The sequence below is a fragment of the Odocoileus virginianus genome, chromosome 13 (genome assembly GCF_023699985.2).
Source record: "Odocoileus virginianus isolate 20LAN1187 ecotype Illinois chromosome 13, Ovbor_1.2, whole genome shotgun sequence".
NCBI classification, from domain to species: domain Eukaryota; kingdom Metazoa; phylum Chordata; class Mammalia; order Artiodactyla; family Cervidae; genus Odocoileus; species Odocoileus virginianus.
In genome coordinates this window covers 47,091,420-47,114,331 of record NC_069686.1, presented here as the reverse complement: position 1 = coordinate 47,114,331, position 22,912 = coordinate 47,091,420, and the positions used below count along the sequence as shown (strand labels likewise).

At 32.7% G+C, this 22,912-nt stretch overlaps 1 protein-coding gene across 1 annotated transcript in view; it reads right to left on the bottom strand.

Moving 5' to 3' along the window:
• Positions 1–1,078: 1,078 nt before the first annotated feature.
• The window catches only part of LRP1B (LDL receptor related protein 1B), a 2,064,747-nt gene continuing 2,042,913 nt past the window's right edge, over positions 1,079–22,912 (bottom strand). Inside the window, 5 exon segments of the mRNA XM_070476260.1 lie at positions 1,079–8,214; positions 9,510–9,608; positions 12,328–12,472; positions 13,413–13,503; positions 21,626–21,702. Of these exon segments, the coding sequence (XP_070332361.1) occupies positions 8,074–8,214; positions 9,510–9,608; positions 12,328–12,472; positions 13,413–13,503; positions 21,626–21,702 (553 nt within the window). The 3' untranslated portion in view covers positions 1,079–8,073.

Here is a 22,912-nt window from a genome sequence, read left to right as displayed (position 1 = left end):
ATCCCTGAGGCTCATGCATGCATGCACACATGTGAACGTGTGCAGAACAGATTGAGTCTGTAGGGGAAAAAGTAAATCAGGAATCCAAGCCAGAAACTTGAAAAGCTCTTCAAGAATAAATGGAGAAAAAGAGAAAAAGTATTGACATTATTTTCTGTGGTAAAGAAAAAAATAAAGGTTTAAGGAAAATTTAATCTAAGAACTGTAGGTGATTCTCTGTATCAAAAAAAAAAAACCACTTTGGAAAGAAGTGATAAAGACATCTTGAAGAAACTAATCCCAGCTGAAAGTAATTGTAGTAGACAGACAAAATAAATAAAAATATATGTGTATATTTGATAATGTATTTTAACTGTAATTAGTTTTTGCTTTGTTTTCTTAAAGTCTAGGGAGAAAGAAAAACCTGTTTGGTCTTGGACTTATCCTTAACAAATACCAAAAAGCAGTGATGCCAGTTCGACCTGACTTTTGAGAAAAAGAAAAATCTCCAAAATGTACATCCAGTTGAGTTGACACTGGTATTTGAAGGCCTTACAGAGATGTTTGTATATATGCAAAAGTTCAGCAAATATACCACTTATCAAGGCTTTTCATTAGGGATGCTTCATGAAGTACATCAATAAAACTTCAGTCAAAGAAAATTAAGGATGGAAGAATGTTACAGTAATGAAGTGTTGAATTTTAAAGAGAGTAATATTTAATATTAAATGCGAAAATAGTTGAAAATATTCCAAATACTTGATGGACAGAAGACAAAACAGATAAAAATAGTACTTCAGTTAAAATATGTTCTTAATAAAACCACAAACTATATCAACACAGAGGGTGAGGTAGAAGAGTCTAAGATTGTTAAATTCCTCAGTTTAAAGAGATAAAAAGACATTTTAAAATTCTATATTTAATTATCTAGAGTATTTTTTAAGTTTAAAGAGTTTACCAGTAGAACAAATTATAAAATACAAAATAATTTTCAAAGGAGAAAAATAAAACCAATCAATAAAATTTCCATAGAATAAGCAAGAAATTGAATATAAAGGAGTAACTAAATCAAAGTGAAAGAAAGACATAAAACCAAATGTTTTAATGTTATAATGTTATATTTGTAAAGCAAGATAGAAAAATTAAATTTAAGCATGATTTAAAGCAAATTAATAAAATTCTCTTAAAACATATCTGGTTCTCTCTAGTTTTTAAAATTTCTAATAATTTCAATTTCTTTTTTACATTTATTTTCTGTTTCTTAAAAGGACTTATTTTTTTTTTTACAATAAAATAGGCAATACAGGTAATGACAAAATAGTGAAAGATGAATATTGGCTTTCAGTAAGGGCACTTTGAATAGAAGAAAATAAGCAAATAAGGAGAGAGATGATGATTTTATATTAAAAAATAAGAAACCAGGAATTAGTTGCCACTGTGGATAAGTGTAATGACTTTTGTAATTACAAGCCACGGAAGATAGACATGATTAAAATTTAGGTAACATAGAAGAATGCCATCTTTAGAATTAACTGGACATCAAAGCCAGTGTGTGAGAATATCTGAGTGTATGTGTGTGTACATATATGTTTGCATGTTGTTGTTTTTATGTGTTTATATAGATTTCCACAAACATATCATTGACTCTTGTAGACTGTGGGAATGGAGGTTACTCCTGTTTGAAATCTCACTGTCCAGTTATTTCCTACCTAACTTTTGACATTATTCATTGAGAAATGAATGTATCAAATCAATCAAGTCATTCTAAAGTTAGACTCTGTGTATGATTTTTTAAATATCTCCATAAAAAACCTTTTTTCAAACTTCTAACTTTTATTCTAAACTGTATATTCACAGTTTATTCTGTGTAGAAAAATCATCTCACTTATAAATTTGTATATTACTCTCCTAAATAAGATGCATTTGATTTTCACAATTGACATTACAGTTTGAAAGTCTAGGACAGTATGTTATTTGTTCTCCAAACCACTATAGCATAAATAAGCTAGAAATCACCTTCTATCAATGGGTTCATAATTTATGTATTAAAACTGCAAAAGAAACTACAGCTGAAAAATTAACTTGGAATGAATAAATGACTAGAGTATCAGAATTGCATTACTTAAGTTCACTGATATCTTAAAAACCCTGTGCTAAAGGGGCAGACTATCCATCAAAGAGAATGAACACATTCTAAGCATAGAATTTATCAAATAGACCATCTTTAGTAACAATTTTTCTTTTGGTTTTTGATCAATTTGGATGCAAAAAATGATGGGATTCACTAGAAACTATTTTTTCAGAATAAATTGCAGCCAGTTAAGTGGAATATCTACAAGAGAAAAGTTAAACCAGAGAACTTATTTCATTTATTTTTCTTTTTATAGACTAGATACATGCATCTTATGGCATGAAGTATATGTCCCTGGGCCTTTTGATATTAACCTTTCCATATGGGTCTTTTTGATAAAATAAAAAACGACATGTTTTTCAGAGTAAAACTGCTTCTGAATATTTTCAATTATCTTTATCTTTGCTAGAGAGGTTAATTTTCTGGATATACTAAGTTAGCAGTAGATTCGGTAGTAGTGTTGAAAAATAAACCATTTTTTGTCTCTTTCTATTGTTGGTTTTCTCATATTCAAAATACATGAAAAAATAATTTTTGTGCTTTGTTAGCCAGTAGTCATCTCACAAAGAAGTTGCTTGAGTCTCTTTTCTTACGTTACAATTCAAGAGAATCTATTTGAATAATGACTCTAAACTACATTAAATCTTTTAACATTGAGAGAGCTATTGTTACATGAAATAATGATAATTGCAATGGGGGTAAGGTTGAAGAAACTGGTTAGCTATATTTTGCTCACTCTGCAGGATTTTAATTATATATTTTAATCTTTTAAGTAAAACTACATGAAAAATTTGAAGCTGTAGATAGTAGTATTCATAGAGAGGAAGAAGATTTTCTATCTGTTTGAAGATATGAAGATGGGACAGGATAAGGAAAAGTTAGCGATATATATATTTTTTATATTTCCTTCATCACATTTACCAATTTTCTCTATTAGGGATTTGGAAACTATGGGCATTTTGCATATTATAGTTCATTTATAATAGCCATAACATGCATTGAGTGTTGAATTTCTTCATATGTCATCATAAAAATGGAAAGAAATATTCCTAGATGAAAAGTGCAAGCTTGTCTCAATCTCAAGATACAATGAAATAAGCATACAATCAGAAACAAACCAAAGTAACACATAATCATCAATGACATCAAAAAGGCCACAAATAAAATACATTTACATAAATGAAAATGGCCCAGGTTATGCAAAAGCATACAAGTTTCTAAATGAAAATTTTTCCCTTAGTAATGACTTTTTAAAACTACATAGGCACTTTCTTATAACATTTTTCTGTAACTATAACTCATGCATCATTGACATTAAAGAATTAAAGTCAAAACTTGGTAATGCTATGATTTTGATGATGAGGGGCCTTTTTTTTTTTGACTCATTTGACCCAATCATTTAATAGTGGAAGAAAAAACAGAGTCCTAGACAGCAGTTTTTAACAAGAGCAATATTGTTACCCAGAAGACATTTGCTTTGTCTGCAGACATTTTGATTGCTGCAAATTTGGGTGGTGCTAGTAGTGACTACTGAATAGGAGACAGAGATACTGTATCTTACTCTATAAAGGACAACAAAGGATTATTTGGCTCAAAATGTCAAAGGATTGAAAATCTCTGCTTTGGATGGAAAGACATTCAGGTGGGAAGACTAATTTACCAGGAAGCATTCATATTTAGACAAACTTTCTCATTGACACTTAGAGGGATATTTCAGGAAGTATTTTGGTAACTTAGAGAATTATATCCCCAACTTAGCCAGACATCCTGGAATGTGAAGTCAAGTAGGCCTTAGGAAGCATCACTACAGACAAAGCTAGTGAAGGTGATTTCAAATCCTAAAAGATGATGCTGTGAAAGTTCTGCACTCAATATTCCAGCAAATGTGGAAAACTCAGCAGTGGCCACAGGACTGGAAAAGGTCAGTTTTCATTCCAATCCCAAAGAAAAGCAATGCCAAAGAATGTTCAAACTACTGCACAATTGCACTTATTTCACACGCTAGCAAAGGAGTGCTCAAAATTCTCCCAGCCAGGCTTCAACAGTATGTGACCACGAACTTCCAAATGTTCAAGCTGGATTTAGAAAAAGCAGAGGAACCAGAGATCAAATTGCCAACATTCATTGGATCATCAAAAAAGTGAAAGAGTTTCCAGAAAAACATCTGCTTTACTGACTATGCCAAAGCCTTTGACTGTGTGGATCACAACAAACTGTGGGAAATTCTGAAAGAGATGGGAATATCAGACCATCTGACCTGCCTCTTGAGAAATCTGTATGCAGGTCAAGAAGCAATAGTTAGAGCTGGACATGGGACAACAGACTGGCTCCAAATCAGGAAAGGAGTACGTCAAGGCTGTATATTGTCACCCTGCTTATTTAACTTATATGCAGAGTACATCATGAGAAAAGCTTGGCTGAATGAAGCACAAGCTGGAATCAAGATTGCCAGGACAAATATCAATAACCTCAGATATGCAGATGACCCCACTGTTATGGCAGAAAGTGAAGAAGAACTAAAGAGCCTCTTGATGAAAGTGAAAGATGAGAGTGAAAAGTTGGCTTCAAACTCAACATTCAAAATCGAAGATCATGATATCCAGTCCCAACACTTCATGACAAATAGATGGGGAAACAGTGGAAACAGTGAGAGACTTTATTTTGGGGGCTCCAAAACCACTACAGGTGGGACTCAGTCATGAAATTAAAAGATGCTTGCTCCATGGAAGAAAAGCTATGACTAACCTAGACAGCATATTAAAAAGCAGAGACATTACTTTGCCAACAAAGGTCCATCTAATCAAAGCTATGGTTTTTACAATAGTCATGTACAGATGTGAGAGTTAGGCCATAAATAAAGCTGAGCACCAAAGAATTGATGCTTTTGAAATGTGGTGTTGGAGAACACTCTTCAGAGTCTCTTGGTCTGCAAGGAGATCCAACCAGTCCATCCCAAAGGAAATCAGTCCTGAATATTCACTGAAAGGACTGATGCTGAAGCTGCAGCTCCAATACTTTGGCCACCTGATGTGAAGAACTGACTCATTGGAAAAGTTACTGATGCTAGGAAAGATTGAAGGAAGGAGAACGGGACAGCAGAGGATGAGATGGTTGGATAGCATCACCAACTCGATGGACATGAGTTTGAGTAAGCTCTGGGTGTTGGTGAAGGACAGGGAAGCCTGGAGTGCTACAGTCCATGGGGTTGCAAAAAGTCAGACATGACTGAGTGACTGAACTGAACTGAACTTCTAGCATTTACATGAGTTTTTGCAAAAGATAATTTAAATAGAGCTAAAGCTATAGTAATAAATTTTGGGTTGTTGCCAATATCTTTGTTCTGTAAAGATTGAATGCAAAGTAATGGCAACTAGAAATCTGTGGCCTTCACAGTGGACTTGCTTGAACCAGTGTGGGATGGTAAAACATACTGTGAAATAAGGGCCATGAGAATGTAGATGGGATCTAAGGATTAAAAAGCACATCCTGAGCTCTCTTGATATTGCTTTAATTAGTGTGCTAGACAGAAAATAGGTCATAGATGCCAGGTTATGAGTGTAAGTTGGTGTGTTGTTTATCACACAGGATTTGCTAGATAGTTTATACTAATGTTAGTTGTATGAAGTCATTCCAATATGTGGGTTCTTCTCTTTCAAATAATAATTTCAGTTGCAGTCATGAAGCTCTTATATACAAAGATCCCATCAAATAATGAAGCTCAATGATAGCCCTAGTCAATCAGACCCTCCTGCACTGTCATTTCTAGTCAAATACTCCAAGTAGCTGCACTAGTAATCATTCCATTTAGAAAATAATGTCTACACAGCATCTAATGGAACCGAAGTTTTCTATAAAGTCCATTTTTTGAGAATGGGAAACAGGAAGAACTTTGGCTTATTTCAATACAATTGTTATAGTACTGTGTATACAATCAATCTTTCTACTGCAACATGGAGTCTCTGACAAGCCATGTGTAACAGGGAAAAGGAAAAAGTAAGTGACATGTTTCCCCTTCATAAGAGAATGTTTCCACTTCAATAAGAGAAATGCTTTCTCCATTGTGATTTGAAAAATGATGCAATGAAATCAATCCTACCCCAGAGAGTATGTTCTAAAGATACAACAAAAATTACATCTCATGTTGACTAAAATAGCTTCCTAAGAAAATTAAACTCTGTAAAGACAAGAGTTTTCTTCTTTTTAAAAACTACTCAACACAAGCACTTAAATATGTAGAATTTCATTTAAATAAGTCAGTCAACAATTTTTTATAAAGTATTTAACACTTCATTGTAGAAACATAGGCAAAATGACTATTATAACCAAAATGAAAAATACTGTTCAATTTAAAAAATGTACTTAAACAAGAACCTGGAAAAATTTATGATATGCATAACATCATTCAAGCAAAATTGCACTAGTATTACATAAATCAATAGTTTATAAAGGCCTCAATATGGCAAAGTTTAGAAATAGGTAGTATGCATGCACATAGTACAACAAAAAGTCTCCTTATAAAACAGCAGTTTTTTTTTTTTAATGCTTATACAAAGGGATAAAGAACAACCACAAACATATTTCATCTGTTAATACATTATGACAGCTAAAAGTCAGTCATGTCTATCAGAGGAACAAAAAGCCCTCCATACCTTGTGAATAAATTTTTTGTGCCTTTAAAGATATTTGTATAAAAATGCTATACTTTATTTTTATACAACTTAAATAAATCGTACTTTTTTCCATCGAAATTTGAAAACAGACAAGTGAATGGGGTCCATGTGTTTTGCATAACCAGAGAAATCAGAGTACCAGAGTAACTGATCAGCGTGTATACTCTCCACCTTTGATAATGGGCAGATGATTGTTCTTTCAAAACTTGGAAAGTCCTTTAAGAACATATTTTGGATAGGGCAGATAATAGACTAGTCATGTTGTATATTGAAAATATCTGATTACTTTACACCATAACGGCTGCCTTGCCTATTCCTTTTGACCTCACAAATAGAATGCACTCACATAATTGAAATTGTGTCACCAATTTGTGTGCTTATGTTGTATTCTTTAGTGTTCTGTGTGATAAGGGGTTGGGTTAATCCTCCACAAAATGCATGTGACTGGGAGGAAATTCCTAAGACATGAGTGTCTGATGCCCTGTTGTGTTCTAGGCTGGCTATTGACCTCAGTACCAAGGGAAAACAAAATGTCTTATCCCATAGCAAGTGTGATCTTTCCACTTTCAGTTATATTTTTGCTATGTTATATACCTAAATATAACTATTTTTATAGGGTGTATACTTTTAGTATATCACAATAGAGCCGACTAAATTTTGGAAAATGTAGTCATATATGTTCATGCAAATTATTAGTTTTATAAATTCTTAAAGTTTTTTTTTTTTCCTCAAAATTCTCATCTATCACTTGGCAACCTAAGACTAATTTCAAAGCTGGTGATGTGAACTTGTGAGAGCTATATATTTTCAGCCACCTGAATCAGTCTTAAAGGGCACAAAGAAGAGAGTTGACTATTCAATTGCTCTTCCATAAACTGAAACAGAAAATTAACTGATATTGTATTACAGCTTTCAGACCATATAATGAAAATGTGCAGAGATTCTCTTTGTTGATTAAGTAGAACCAAAGAAGTTCATATAAAATAGATTGCTCATATTCACACTACAAAGGAATATGTTGTTTTTAATTTTAACAAATTCAAAGGTGTGTCATCAGCAGCATTGTTGTAAATTTTACTGTAGTGCAGTTCTTTTTCATAAAAATACCATACAAATGGTGAATCAAGAGTCATCAGCAAAAAATAAAACCCAGAAAACTCAGAAAACAATTGACCAGAAAAAAGATAAAGGAAGAGGTAATGCTGATGCCAAAACAAGTAGAATACTGTTGGAACATACAAAAGTAATCCTTATATTTTATACATTTGTACAGCATATAAAAGGTATCTCTGATTATGCCACCGTTTCTCTGATTCCAATTTCTATTTTCTTTGGAAGCAGTTCTTTCCTTTCATCAACACTTCCTAAGGAGTTTCGACAGTTTTGCCCATCCATATACAATTTCGCATATACCGGATTGGAGTAATTTGTTGGCTGAAGGAAAAAATAAATATGTTTTTATTAGCTGTTTTGACTACCTTAGTTTATTTTCTATGTTATCTTTTAATGTTAACATTTATATGCATTGTACTTAACTTACTAAATAATAATTATATAAATGTAATTTAAATTCTGTTTATATGCTTTCATCAACTTTAGCATATATTAAATAAAAACATAATTGTATGCTTCTCAGGTAACTTGTGAACCTAAGGGGAGCTTTGACATATTGAAACCCTAAAGAAATCTTCATTAAAGGTATATTGACTGCAACTTTATATAAAAGCAGAAAACATTAAACCAAATTGTCTTATTAACTTAACCCAAGATTGTTACACAGTTGCATTTTTAAACTTTGTCTTTCCAGAACAGAATGTTAAATCTTTATCATAATAAAGAAATATTACATTTTTTGATCCATGCAAATGAGACAAACATGATAAAAAAATGAGAATGGAAAACAGCTGATGAGAGAGAGGTACAAAGGTGAGAACATTCAATCCTAAGAATCTTAATATTGTCTTTAATCCCTCTCCTGTCTAATATGAACTACGCAATTTTAGACAGGGCTTCCCTGGTGGTTTAACGGTAAAGAATCCACCTGCAATGCAGGAGACGTAGGTTTGGTTTATGGGTCAGGAAGATCACTTGGAGAAGGGAATGGCAACCCACTCCAATATTCTTGCCTGGGAAATCCCATAGACAGAGAAGCCTTGCGGGCTGCAGTACATGGGGATGCAAAAGAATTGGACACAACTTAGTGACTAAGCTACAACAAACTTTAGATAAAGCCTTTTTCTCTAGAAACCAGTTACTTAAAAAGTTTTTAAGAATGGTTTCATACACCATTTCTAATGTCTCCATATGATGCCACATTTTGTAGTGTATTTTTATTTAAAAGGACATCAAATTTGGAGATACTAAACAAAGCATCTTAATAGAAAATAAAGCCAAACATAAATTTAAATGTAAACTCTACAGTTTACATTTCTGGCTAGAGATTTCTATTCCAAGAATAGCAAATGCTCATGTTTATTATTACGGAGCTTTAACATTTTCAAATTTTGGAGAAGAGATATTTCTACTGAATAGCTTTCCTAAAATGATAACATTTATTCGCATGTAATCTTGTATAAGCAGGACACATACACTCCCAAGTTTAATGCAGTTTTGAAACCTTTTGTTAATTAAAAATCACTAAAGACAAGTCCCTGTCTAAGTCTAGTAATCACTTTTGATTGAAAGGCATTCTGTGACGGATGGATATGGAGTAATGAATTTTCTCTCACCCCAGCAGTTAGTGGTCCTTTCAAATCAGAGTTTAGGTAGATGGGCGGCGCTGTGTGTGGAAGCTTGAAAACACTGGACCCTCCCCCTATGTACCTGGCCTGTGTGTAAACAGAGAATTTTAGTTTCTGATCTAATATCATGGAACTATTTTCACTGACACAAACTCATGTTAAGTCATAAAAATAACATAAGCTATGTTCTTCAGCCCTGGGGCGTCAACAGTATATTTATGGTAGATTCAATAATTTATGAAACATCTATTAATATTAGATCCATGCTTTACAGTAGACATTTCTCTTAGTCTAGGTTACTTATAGACATAACACATACCCAGAAACCTCCACCCATTTCCATTTACTTAATTTCATTCTCTCTCCCCAAAAAGCATATATTTGCTAACAGCCCTGTGAAAAATGCATCAGCCTCCCTCACCTAAGGTTTCTGTTTGAAAAGTTCTAATAAGAGCCCAGACACTCAAATATCTGACTGACTCTAATTAAAGGTTCACGACTTCTATATTTTTAGAAAATACAAATGAAACTTAAAAAGTGAGATATAAAAACAGATTATGTGGGGTTTTTTTTTGAGAAATTTGACTTTCTAGTTTAAAGCAAATTAATTAGAAATCAGATTGGATCACTAAACTCTATGCAAGAACAATGGTTTTAGGGTTTTTTGGGTCTAAGGGCAGAAAAAGTCAATCTGGTACACTCATGTTCATGATAGAATACTTATTAGTGGCCAAAAAGGAAATAAGAAAGCAAGATTAAAAGTTGAAGGATTTTAATGAACATACATATTTTTAAAAAATCTATCAACTCTTAAAGAATGATCATAAAGTTTGAGACGAGGACAAAGATCTGAGGAAAAAGATTTTAAATATAAAATCATCATCTCTTTATTTCCCCACAAAATCTCATTTAGAAGATATTGAAAACAATCTAAGTAAGGACTGAGATAAGTTTGTGTATAAAATCAATAGATGCCAGTTCCCCTTTTCTGAGTATTCTGTGATTGTCTTTATACACAAAACTTTTAAAAATAAAATTTACTAATTATTTCAATTCATTTGATCTTAAGGTATCATTGAGGGAGAAATTTATCCATTTTTGAAAATAACAGATACATTCTACAAAAGTCTTCTGTACATGTCATAAAATTTGTATTTGATCACATCATGAATATATCAAACCACTGTAACAAGTGGAAAATCTATGAAAAACATTTCATCATTAAGGTTGCTTTGGTATGGCCATTCACTTTTCAAAATTGTCTATACCTATAAACATATTTTTTACAGTTACTTCTTAGGTAACAATTCATATTTCTATTTCAAACATCAAGAGCCAACTTCTATAATAAAATCTAGTAGAATCAGCCATCTAAGTCACATTTAATGGAATTTTGGTCAGTCAGTCAGAAAATTGGTAAATAAATATTTATTGAATGCTATTTGCTAAATATATTAAAAATATACTCAAGGGGCCCTGAAGCATACTTTTATCTTCCTAGAGTAAACATTAAAAAATAAATAGAATATTAAAAAGCTATTCCCTTTAAGTATCCAAAATTGGCTTAATTTTATCAGTAGACATAAAATGATGGGGAAAATGAGAACCTTCCTGTTAATAAGAAGTGTATGAGATGTATCCTCATCAGTTCATATTATATTTACAGATACTGTATTTTGTTCTTAAGAAAAAATTATTAGAATATGAACACTGAAACTTGGGTTATGAGGATTTATTTCATGACAGAGTTCAAATGTAGGAGTTAGTGACTGAATTAATAATTTATAGTAACTGAAAATTATTTCTAATGAGGAAAATATTTACAGTATCTTCTGATAGGGTAAAATTTTTTTCATATAATAATGATTGATTTCTTTTCATAAAAATGAATACTTCTTCAATTTCAGATCATCAGTTTTGGGCTGAATATATGAGACCTTTTCAATTTCTTTGGGAACAGCTGTTGCTATGAGAACAAAGCCATGTGGTTAATGTAATTATTTAATATAAAGGTGCATTTTGGACATAACACCTTTGATATATCAGAATATAAAGAACCATTTAATTAATGAATAAATAAGCTTAGAAAATCATTCCATACTAGCAAACTGATGTTCTTAATTCATAGTAAAATATTCTATAACTATCAAGCAAAATATTTGGATAATACAGTGAAGTAAACCTTTGCAAGTTTACCTAGATGTTGTATCATTTATCTATTTTTTTAATAAAAAACTTCCAAATTGAGCATTCAGTACTAACAGAAATTAAAAAAAATACTGTGGGTTTTTAAGATATAAATATCACAGATAAGTCTCAAACCAATAAGAAAAATATTACAGCAGGTAGAAAAAATATTGTTTAAAAGCGATATGATTGCAAACAAATCCAAGGACACAGCTTAGTGGACTCTTCAGTGAAACATTACTGGAAATAAAGTACTTATTTTGGCAATGAAATGCCGTACTCCCTTTTTTTAAAGTAAATTAAAAAATAAATTTTATTTCAATAATTTCACCAGGCTTATATTTAGATGTGCCAGCACCTCAGCACATTTGACTAAGACATCTATGTTTAAAAATTAACTGAATACATATTTTCTAAAATATGTTACATTAACTTCATGCTTCAGGTGAATGCAGTCCTAATTTTATTTTTTCTTTAGAAGAGACTATAACATTCAATAAATCCTAAAGTTCTTTAATCTAACTTCAGATAAAAGAAATAGTGATGAAAATCAGAACCACATTATAAAGAAATGACTCAAGAATATTAGTGCTCACAGTCCATCATCTTAAAACTTTACCTTTGCTGGATCTACCATAAAGCCAGGATCTAAAAGACCTCCATCACTGTGATCATGGTCGACCTCATACATATTATAAGATGGATTGCCAATTTCTACATTTATTCCTCCATTAATAATCGGCTGTCTTCTTATAGTCTTTGTCCTAGAATATGTGAACATTATATGAGTTGTCTAAATATCACAACATGGTGTATGAAACTACTGTATTTGCAGATTTAATGACATTTTAATAGAACTGGTGGGACACTCATACATAAAATACATTGATAATAAATGACATTCATTGATTCACAGAGGGACGAAAAATTCTTACTGTAATACATCATTTTCCCAAATTATTTAGCTTTAGCAATAAAAAATGCACTTGGAACATTCCTTTTAAATAGCTAATACTACAATAGTTGAAACTGAATATAATTAATTACCCTTTTACTTTCTACTTTTCCCCTTTTGTTCCTGAAAGATATTCATGAAAAAGTTACAAAGAAATTTTGAAATTATTTTCAATCCCCAAGTCATGGGGCTAAAATTCCTTTACATACTGCAAAAACTGACTTACAAACTCTAGGTTCCAGATAATCACCCACAGACAACTCACTGCTTAAAGATCTTTTTAATTGTGCATTCATATAAATTGAAATAATGATACTTCCAGTAATATATAAAATCAACAAATGTATAATTTATGAATGAAATACACAATTTGTGACATATAATACATTATCATTATCATTCTATTGACATTGATAGTCTAACACATTAATATTATAGAATGTTCTTTAGAGGTTTTTGCTGTTTCAAGGAAAAAGTAACAAAAGGTAAAATTCTATTGAAAGTTTAATATATTACCTTGTAATTTTTATTAGAATATATACAATAAATGCAACCATTCTATCAATATAATATAAGGGAAAGTTTGTTTGAATTATAGTTACTTAAAATGGAAAAGGGATAAAATGGTTCAGAAAACACAGAATTATGCAGTTGGAATAAGTAAATCACATTTAAAGTTTTTTAAAAGCACGGTTTCTATAACTATTTATGTAACTTATTTACTGTTAGTCTAGAATACTGCCTCTTACCTTCTTTTTCTTTTACAAAGCACTAAACCAATTACCAAGGTGGTTATCAAAGTCACCAAGAGGACGAGAGGCACAATGATGGCTATGCTTCCTGGAAAAAGAAATGAATGAGCAGATGAACACATAAAATAAAGTCAAGATGGATATAACAACACTTTATTACATTAAATCATTTGACCATTGACATAATAACAATAAAGCTTAGACCACATATCTATATTCCTAGTTCATCACTATGTTACTGCAAAGTCATTTTCCTATTAAATATTTGAACTACTGGAAACATTTCTTTAGATATCTTTTATTTATATGTTATAATTAAATACCTGAGGTTAGAAATACTGACTTCTTTGTCAGTCTGAGTCTTATTCTCACCAGACATCTATTTGCAAAGACATAAGTAAATAAACTTTGACTGAATACACATTTCCACAATTTGCCTGGCTATATTTCCATCATTAGTTTTTTTTTGTTTTCTTTTTTTTTTTCTCCTTTAGGTATAAATATCTGGCCATGAGTACATGTGGCATGTTAGATGGCAGCCTGAGAAATCAAAAGGGGCAACAGTGTTGGATTAGGATGGACCTAGGCCTAAATAATAGTTTCACAACTCACCTGAATTGAGACCTTAGAAAACTTATTTAAAATTTGAGACTCATGCTCTTCACCCATAAAAATAGAGACATGAAGACCTACCACATAGGGCTTTTAGCTTGATTCTACAAAGTAGGGGAACAAAGAGGATTCTCTTTCTCAAATTGTAGTTCCAGAATAGTTGCAACTGGTGGCTTGGCTTACATTGTAAATGTCTACTTTCCCTTTTTTCCCATATATTTACAAGAATGAACTTAGGTTGTATCACTCATTTTCAAAATGGAATAAAAGTTCTATGGAATAGATTTTCAAAAGTGGTCATAAAAAGTGGGTCTTAGTTTTTTTTGGCAAGAAGAGCAATCCTTTTTTGTTTTTTCCTAAAGAAGACAATACTTCTTTACTGATGATGTGATCCATAGTAAGATACACCTAGGGTCATATGTCACTTAGGCAGAAAGAAAACTGAATGCAAGCATTGCCTAATAACAGGAGAGTATAAAGTAGCTCTATCAAGTACCCAGTACTCACATTTCCAACAGACAAATATCTAGTGCCCATTAGCCTTTGCTTTTTTGGGAAAAGTGTCTGACTGAAACTGCCAAGCGGGCTTAATCATTGCCTAAACTGAGAAACAAAGCAACATCCAAACTAGTTAAATTTTAATGTAAGGATCTTGAATGGTTCAGGAATAAAACATTAAAAGTTATTAAATATATGAATTATCCTATGCATATACATGTACAATACTGTGATAAAAAATTAATGGTGATATTAAGCACAATAAGCAGCTGCTTCAGTTCACTTCAGTTCAGTTCAGTTCAATCACTCAGTCGTGTCCAACTCTTTGCGACCCTATGGACTGCAGCACGCCAGGCCTCCCTGTCCATCACCAACACCCAGAGTTTACCCAAACTCAAGTCCATTGAGTTGGTGATGCCATCCAATCATCTGATTCTCTGTTGTCCCTTTCTTCTCCCACTTTCAATCTTTCCCAGAATATTTGAGATCATTTACTAAAATACCAAAAACTCTTTATTAAAGAAAGGACATATATAAGATAATCTTTCAATTTGAAACTTCAAAAATAGCTTGTCTAAAATAATTAACTAACTCTCTCTTTCATGCAAGGAAAAATATGGCTTTCTTTCTTTTGTCAGTTTTTGAAACATAATATTCATTTTATTTTATTTTTTTATATTGTTACCAGCACTATATAATTGAAAGAGGTTGATATTGCATTATCTTCTTGGATTGGGAAAATGAACTTTATATGCATGTGTAATTATTAGTATTTAATGGAAGTAGAGAACCTGGCACCTTGGATAATAATTAACATTTGTTCACAAATTTTAAATACCAGTGAACAGCTTGGTTTCTTCATAAACTGACTTAAACTGATTAATCATGACTTTATAAATATCCTCACTTCATCATTTTTTTTTCTGCTAAAATTTGTGGTAAATTTGTAGGTTTAAAATACTTACCAATATTGGTTTTAAAGTACATAAAGTTACTTTCTCCTCCAAGAGACTGCAAATTATTTAGAAAATTAGATTTTACTTGTTCTACATAGTTTCTTTTATTCCTATTAAGTAGAAATGCTGTTAATTATGAATGCTAGAAAAAAAATTTAAAAAGACATTCGTTTTTCTTTTCCCCAGATGGCATTTCCAGTTCCTTACATTACAAGCACTCTGTTTAAGAGCCTAGCGTTCTAATATGTTCATATAACCTATCAAGGTAACTGCGATAATGTTCAATATAGTCAATAAATAATGCAGGGTAGCAATTTGGCAAGTTTTTCTCTTTTTTTTTTGTAAAATAGTTTATACACATGAAAACAACTGGCAACTACATATATTTTTAGACTATAATATAGGTATTTATTAAAAGAAGTATTTTTTCCAAGCAGTGTACATGAGAGTAAATATCATATTGTAACATGACAATCAAGGTCTATTACAGGTGAGTTTTTAACAGCATATTGCTGGTGGACTGTTCTAAACAGATTTTTTTAAAAAAGTATACTCTGTACTTACTGAGTGGAGAGGAAATCTCAACAACTTTCTTACAGAAAATGATTCATGTTAATGTATGGTGAAAACCACAAGAATATTGTAAAGTAATTGGCCTCCAATTAAAATAAATAAATTAATTAAAAAAAAGAAAACAGAGCCAGTCTTTCTTTGCAAAGTTGTTCTGAAGCTCCATTATGTACCGCTTTTCCATTTGAAAGAACTATATTATCAAATTGTTATGCTGAGAAGAGACCCCTTCCATGGAAGAGGCAGTACAACATCACAGTTGAGATAGCAGATTCTACATGCAGGCTGCTGCTGCTAAGTCACTTCAGGTGTGTCGGACTCTGGCGCGACCCCATAGATGGCAGCCCAGCAGGCTCCCCCATCCGTGGGATTCTCCAGGCAAGAATGCTGGAATGGGTTGCCTTTTTCTCCTCCAATGCATGAAAGTGAGAAGTGAAAGTGAAGTCGCTCAGTCATGTCTGACTCTTAGCGACCCCATGAACTGCAGCCCACCAGGCTCCTCCGTCCATGGGATTTTCCAGGCAAGGGTACTAGAGTGGGGTTCAAATCTCATCTCACTAGCGCCATATGCTCGGGCCAATTTTTTATCTTTGTTCGAGTTTACACATTAATAAAATGAGTGCTATCATTAACATATACATCACAGTAATGTAAATAGCAGTGTGTCTACTATACAGAAAGTGCTCATACATGTTTACTGACTAATTCAAAATACATATTGCTGTATCACTCCAAGCATAACTCTATTTTTCACTTTTCACAACACATTATAGAGAGCAGTTTATTTGTAATTTGGGAGCATAAGCTATCTATCTGGGTTTTGTAGATAGCACAGTGCCTAGGATATCATAGGGATTATCCATTTGGTTCTCATTTAGCAAACATATTTTTAAGTGTTGCTATGTCTCACACACGCAACACTTACTATACTTTGCACTGGGGATAGAAATGTCCCTCCTCTCATGTTGTTTGATGTATACTGGAAGATGACAAACACATGGGTTTATTTAGCACAGGATATGCACTAGCCTAGTGAAAATATGTATTGCTCAGCAAACACAGAGGAGCAGAAGCCAACTAGATCTGGGATAGCAGAGGAGGGTTGGTATGTCTCTGAAACCTGATGGAAGTCCTCTTTATTCCCATGAAGGAGAATGCAGGTCGAGTGGAGGGGGAGATACTGAATTAATCTAGGGAGAGAAATGTGAAGACCCGGAGGAGAAAAGAGTAAAGAACAACAGTCTGACTGGAGAGTAGAGTGGAGGGTGGTGGACGGAGCTGTGACTGCAGAGAGAAGCAAAAGGATGTTAAGAAGGGATGTGCAAGCTGATAAATGTGGAAGAAAATTTAGGAAGTAACATCTATTGAATGTATTGTTTAAGTCAATTTAGAAGGAAGGTTAAGAGTGACTCCTAAGTGTTGCTTGGTTAAATTTTTGTGGCCAGCTGTGTAGACAGGAAGGCAAAATAAGGTGCATAAAAATGGCTGGCTGATTGGGGAAGGGAATGAAACTATTTTGGGAAACACTGAGCATCAGGTTCCTGTAGAATATAGATATACAGATATAGACAGAGATGACATTGATATGGATACAGCAATTGTGCAGTTGTATACATGTCTCAAACTCAGGAGAGAAATCAGGATTGAAGACAGAAATTTGGGAGTAACTGGCAAAGAGTTGAATACTGAGGTCGAAGAATTATGGATTGCCAAGCAGAGTGTATGGAGTAGTAAATGAATTAACTATAAGAGAACAAAAAAGTATCTCACAAACAAGACAGCTATTTCAAGAGGTTAGGAGGGAAACCAGGAGGCTTCATGAAGGTTAAAGAAAAGAATCTTTGATTTATTGGTTGAACTTATAGTAGAAAAATATAAGCATAAACTATACCATACAATGACCTCTTTTGACTTGCTGCTATATATTCAGATCTCAAGTTTGTGTTTACATATATGCATAAATGTGAGTGTATATGTATATGTACATATATAATAACTAGAATGCTATTTATTAACCATTTTGATAAAATATAATTTTAAAAATCATTAAAAAAATCATGTTCCAAACTTATTTGACCCTTCCAGGGACTTCCAGGAGGATGCTTATCATTTGGTCTTTTATAATCATCCTCACTTTGCACCATTCTCACTCTGGTCCCCTTTGTGCCAGGACACTGGTCTTCTTTCAGTCCCTCCAGGATTCTTGTATCTGATACTCCTATTGTTTGAAATACCCTTAGTCTCTCCTCCCCTTTTTAATCATTCAAGTCAGTTTAAATATCTCCACCTCAGAGAAACCACTCTTGATGTCAGTTCTCTTCTGATATTCTCTATTTCTGTGCCTTTTTTACTTCCTTAATAGGTCCAATCAAGACTCACAATTATTTTCCAAAAGTTAACTTATTTCCATGCTTTCTTTTTAAATTAATTCTCCCCTGCTCCCTGCCCTCTAGCACCTCTCAGCTTCATGAGAAGAGGCAATGTCTGTTTTATGCACTGATTCATCTTTGGGATCTAGACATTGCTTGACACTTGGTAGAGGCTCAATAAATACTTGCTTTGGGAGAATTAGGACAAATGCATTATTTTGTAGCATTTTAATATAGAGATATTTGTAAGTTTATAATTCTCTGGTATAACATATTTTTTTTTGAAACATCATGGTTTAAAAGAGATAAAGTAGGAAAACAGAAGATAAGTATAACTCCTTAACAGATATCACACATTCCTTGTCACTATAATAAAATACAGCATCACTGTATTACTGTTCCACAAATGCTGTGTATATTTTTATCCTCCTTAATTGTAGCAGATATGAATAGCCTAATCCAAACATTGAATATCCGCTCCTTTAAAACTTCAGGTAAGTTTAAAATAGGAGTATATAAAAAAATATTTAATCATCCTTAATTTAAAACTCTTCCAAATAAGAGTTTTCAGACTAACTTTCTCAAGTGGAAATTAAGCAAATTTCTAGAATAATAGATCTGCTTAAGTCCACAGGCTGATCTTTAGATATTTCAAACAGCAAGGGCCAGAAAACCTCAGTATGACTACTCAGAGTTGATTAAGAAAGTTGTTCATCAATTAGAAAGGTAAAACCCCATGCCAGCTGACACAAGTGAGGGTGACAGAGGCAGTATATTCCTGATTGTACCAAGGTCCAATGATTATGGAATGCTTCACTGTGATTAGAAATGCAGGTTGGAGACATGTTCCTAAGACATCCATCTTATTGAACAGATGACTTCTGCCCAAGTTTAGGGAACATTTGACAACAATTCAAAAATCATTGGAGTTTACCTGACAGAATGAAAATAGCCCTCCTACCTTAGGAAAGATCGGCTTAACTACCTTTTCTCTCTTTTCAGAGTTACTGAGGCAAGTTTCTCTCAGTGCAAATGTCTGATGATAAGTACCTTTTAATAGAGTCATTATTTGGTCAACTTTGCTCAAACCTGAGATAATTTGACATTTGCATAGCTAATTGTCCTTTCAATGTGCATTGATACCTCCATTAAATTTAATGACTTTAAATCAGTAATGGAAGAATGAGCATCAGAATCCTTGAAAAAGGGGTTACGACTACTTGAGACGCCTCCTTCCATGTGATAGTCCTCATTTTAGAGCTGCTGCAGGTAATTGGAGACATTTTCTTATCAGGGAGCTTGTTGCTGATACAAGTGGTTGAAGACATCATCTTTCAAATAAATACACCTGGCACACCCCTCAAAATCATCTTTCAGAACCCAAACTTTTCCCTTATAGATGGACATTATATATAAACTGAAAATTCAATTGATGTTCTACTTGGTTTCCTTTCAGAGTTTTATGAATATTATAAAACTGTTTTACCTCTCTAAAAAATATTTTTTATTTATCTTACATAATTGAGAAATTACCATAAAAGGCTAAAATACTATATCTTCATTAATTCTCAGTTTATTACCTCAGTGTATTCTATAGCTTGGTACATCAAATGCATTTCTTTTCATTAAAAAGTGCTTTTGATGATGATTGAGTCTAATAACTAGTTCACAAAAATCATATAAATTGGTATTTCCCAAGAATTATTAGTAATAATGTTAGTGTGATCCTGGAAGAGGGAGAAGACAGTATTTTTTTATTTTGCTTTTCTTTTGAAATATTAAATTAGGCAAGGTATGTTTTTCCACCTCTACTATATTTTATGAATCCATTCATCAAATCCTGGTGCCCTATTCCTACAATTACATGTTCATATCTTTGCTAAGTTCTTCTCCTTTCCCTTCCTTAAGACAACACACAAATTTTAAGGTAACTCTAAATGTTCCTTGACTGGAATCACTTACCTCACATCTCCAAATTAAAGCACTCAGTTCTAAGGTTATTTGTTCTATACCTAGTTGTCATTTTTCAAAGATAGCCATCCCTATTAGCCCGAGTTAATCTCTAAGTGGTGGAACTTTGGACAGTGTCATTGGAAGAATTTCAAGCAATGATAAATTATTCGGGGACAGGCACAACAGACAAGCAGATCAGCAAACACTGGGAACCTTTGTCTAAGGTACAAAATCATAATCTGTTTTAAAAAAGTTTATTCCTTAATCAGAGGAAAATTGATTTACAATGTTATGTTGGCTTCTGCCATACAACCACAAAAATCATACACTTTTGATTTTGATAATATCTTCCCTTTTCCACAAATTCCATAGTTCTTTTTTTTTTATGTGCACTAATACCAGCAGTGAAGTACTAGAAAAAATTGCCAAGTAAGTGTTCATAAATCAGAGATACTGTTTTTTTTCTCTTCAAGAATATATTTACTTACTTGATAGTTATTACAGGTTTCTCAAAACTTTCTCACTCATTAGTGCTAATATGTGTGAACTGAGAAATTTTTCTTTCAGAGTTTTATTTTGAAAATCTTTATAAAATCATTTAAAGATGTTGGAAGACACAGGATGTCTTCCAACACACATACTGTCTTCCAATGTGTCTATGGAAAACACAAAATGTTGATATAGATGAATTTTCATATCAGAGACACATCCTAAGGCTACAGCTACACACAGAAAAAACTTGCAAAATATTGAACTATATTTTACTACACTTCAAAACCAGTACTTTAAAGATAAGGAAGCAATAAATCAACTAGGATCTTTATTAAACATTGCTTGTTAACATACTTTGTCACTTTGAGACTAACTGGTTAAGTTTGTTTTTCCACAACACTTTGAAATGTACTTCAAGAATAATACGCTTTAATTAAAACATGAAATTATTTTTTTTTCCTGCAGCATTCTCACATCCATTGTGATATTTGCATCTTTTGCAGCACAGATGTGTGTTCTGAGAACTGCCAAAGTTTGAGATGAATCCTCACAACCTGAAAGAGTACCTAATAATCGACCCTGTCACCAGGTAGAAGCTCACGGCTTCATCTTTCAAAAATCACCTGGATTGAAGTGGGTCTCTGGCAAAATTCCATGAAGCAGGTTTTCCAAGACTCAATTCCCTCAATAGTGGTGTAAGAAGAAAACAATGATTTCTATTCTATGTGGAACACCAAAGATACTAATCTGAGAAGCTTACTTGTGCTGATATGATCAGATTTGCTGCTCTTTGGGGCAGGCCTCTCACACTGTGTGCCCGACCAGTTGGTGGAGCACCTGGAAAGATAAAAACAACACACAACAAATCAATGAGTAACAAAACACACAAGTTTGCTAATGTGGTGACTTCAACCAAATGAAATGAAAGAGAAGCCAGTTATCATAGTTCGTGAATACTAAATAGAGATTTCTGCTAAATTCCCACAAGTTGTCAGTATGCTGAGGGTAACTTCCATTGAACTTCACTTGTTAAAAGACTTTTTTAAAATTTGAGTTTACATGCATTATTCTTTATTCTATGTTAAACTTAAATTTTGCAGATTTTGTAACAAAACTGAAATTTTAATTAAGAATTGAAATTAATTTGAGAAATACTTAAAATTATGCTACTATAAAAATGGAGCTTGCCTGTCAGGCAAATCCTTGTTTATTAAATTTCTGTGATTTATTTTTGCTGGTTGTAACTCCAAAGTGGAACCAATTGCCAAAGAGCAAGTGGTCATCTGTCTCATAGTTCAAACTGGAGAATTTTCACTCTTCTAAATCATAGATAAGGAAATACAGTGCTTTCCCATGTAAGATCATACTTCTATTACCATGAAATCAAGAGAATATGCCCAAATTTTCATTCAGAGAATTTGTCTTGCCCATACTCGACATTATGATGGGAAGTTTAACAGAGGATTAAAATAATAGATCTGATTAAAATTCTTCATTTAAAAATAAATCATAACCATATAATTAGCTGATTGCATCAAAATGAATGCTGAAATAGTTTTAGCTGTGTTTGAACAAGGTCTGCTGGCTAACACAAGATACCTCTGTGCATCTGTCAGAGGAAATCCGTAGAGAAACCATTTAAATTGGCTTCAGTTCTTATTTAAAATGACTGTCAAATATCACCATATCAAGAATAGTTGTACACAACAAAAGAACAGATTCCAGAGTCATTCCAAGTAGATCTCTTTGGGCATAGTGGCCAAACTAAATGACTGCAATTTCTAGGTCTCTACAATTCTGTCATAGCCAGTGCAGATAGCTGAACCTGTTTTGGAACTAGGCTTCTATGATGCCATGTGAATTTTTTGTGGTATTTGTGAAGATAATATTTGGTGTCCTAAAACACAGGCAAGAGCTCATAAAATCATCATACTGACAAACTCAAATTATAAAAATTTTTTTTTACAAAAGCGTTATTTTGTTCACAAAAGGAAATATTCAACTTCAGCATAATTGGCAATAATGTTCAAGAATATAGTTATTTGAT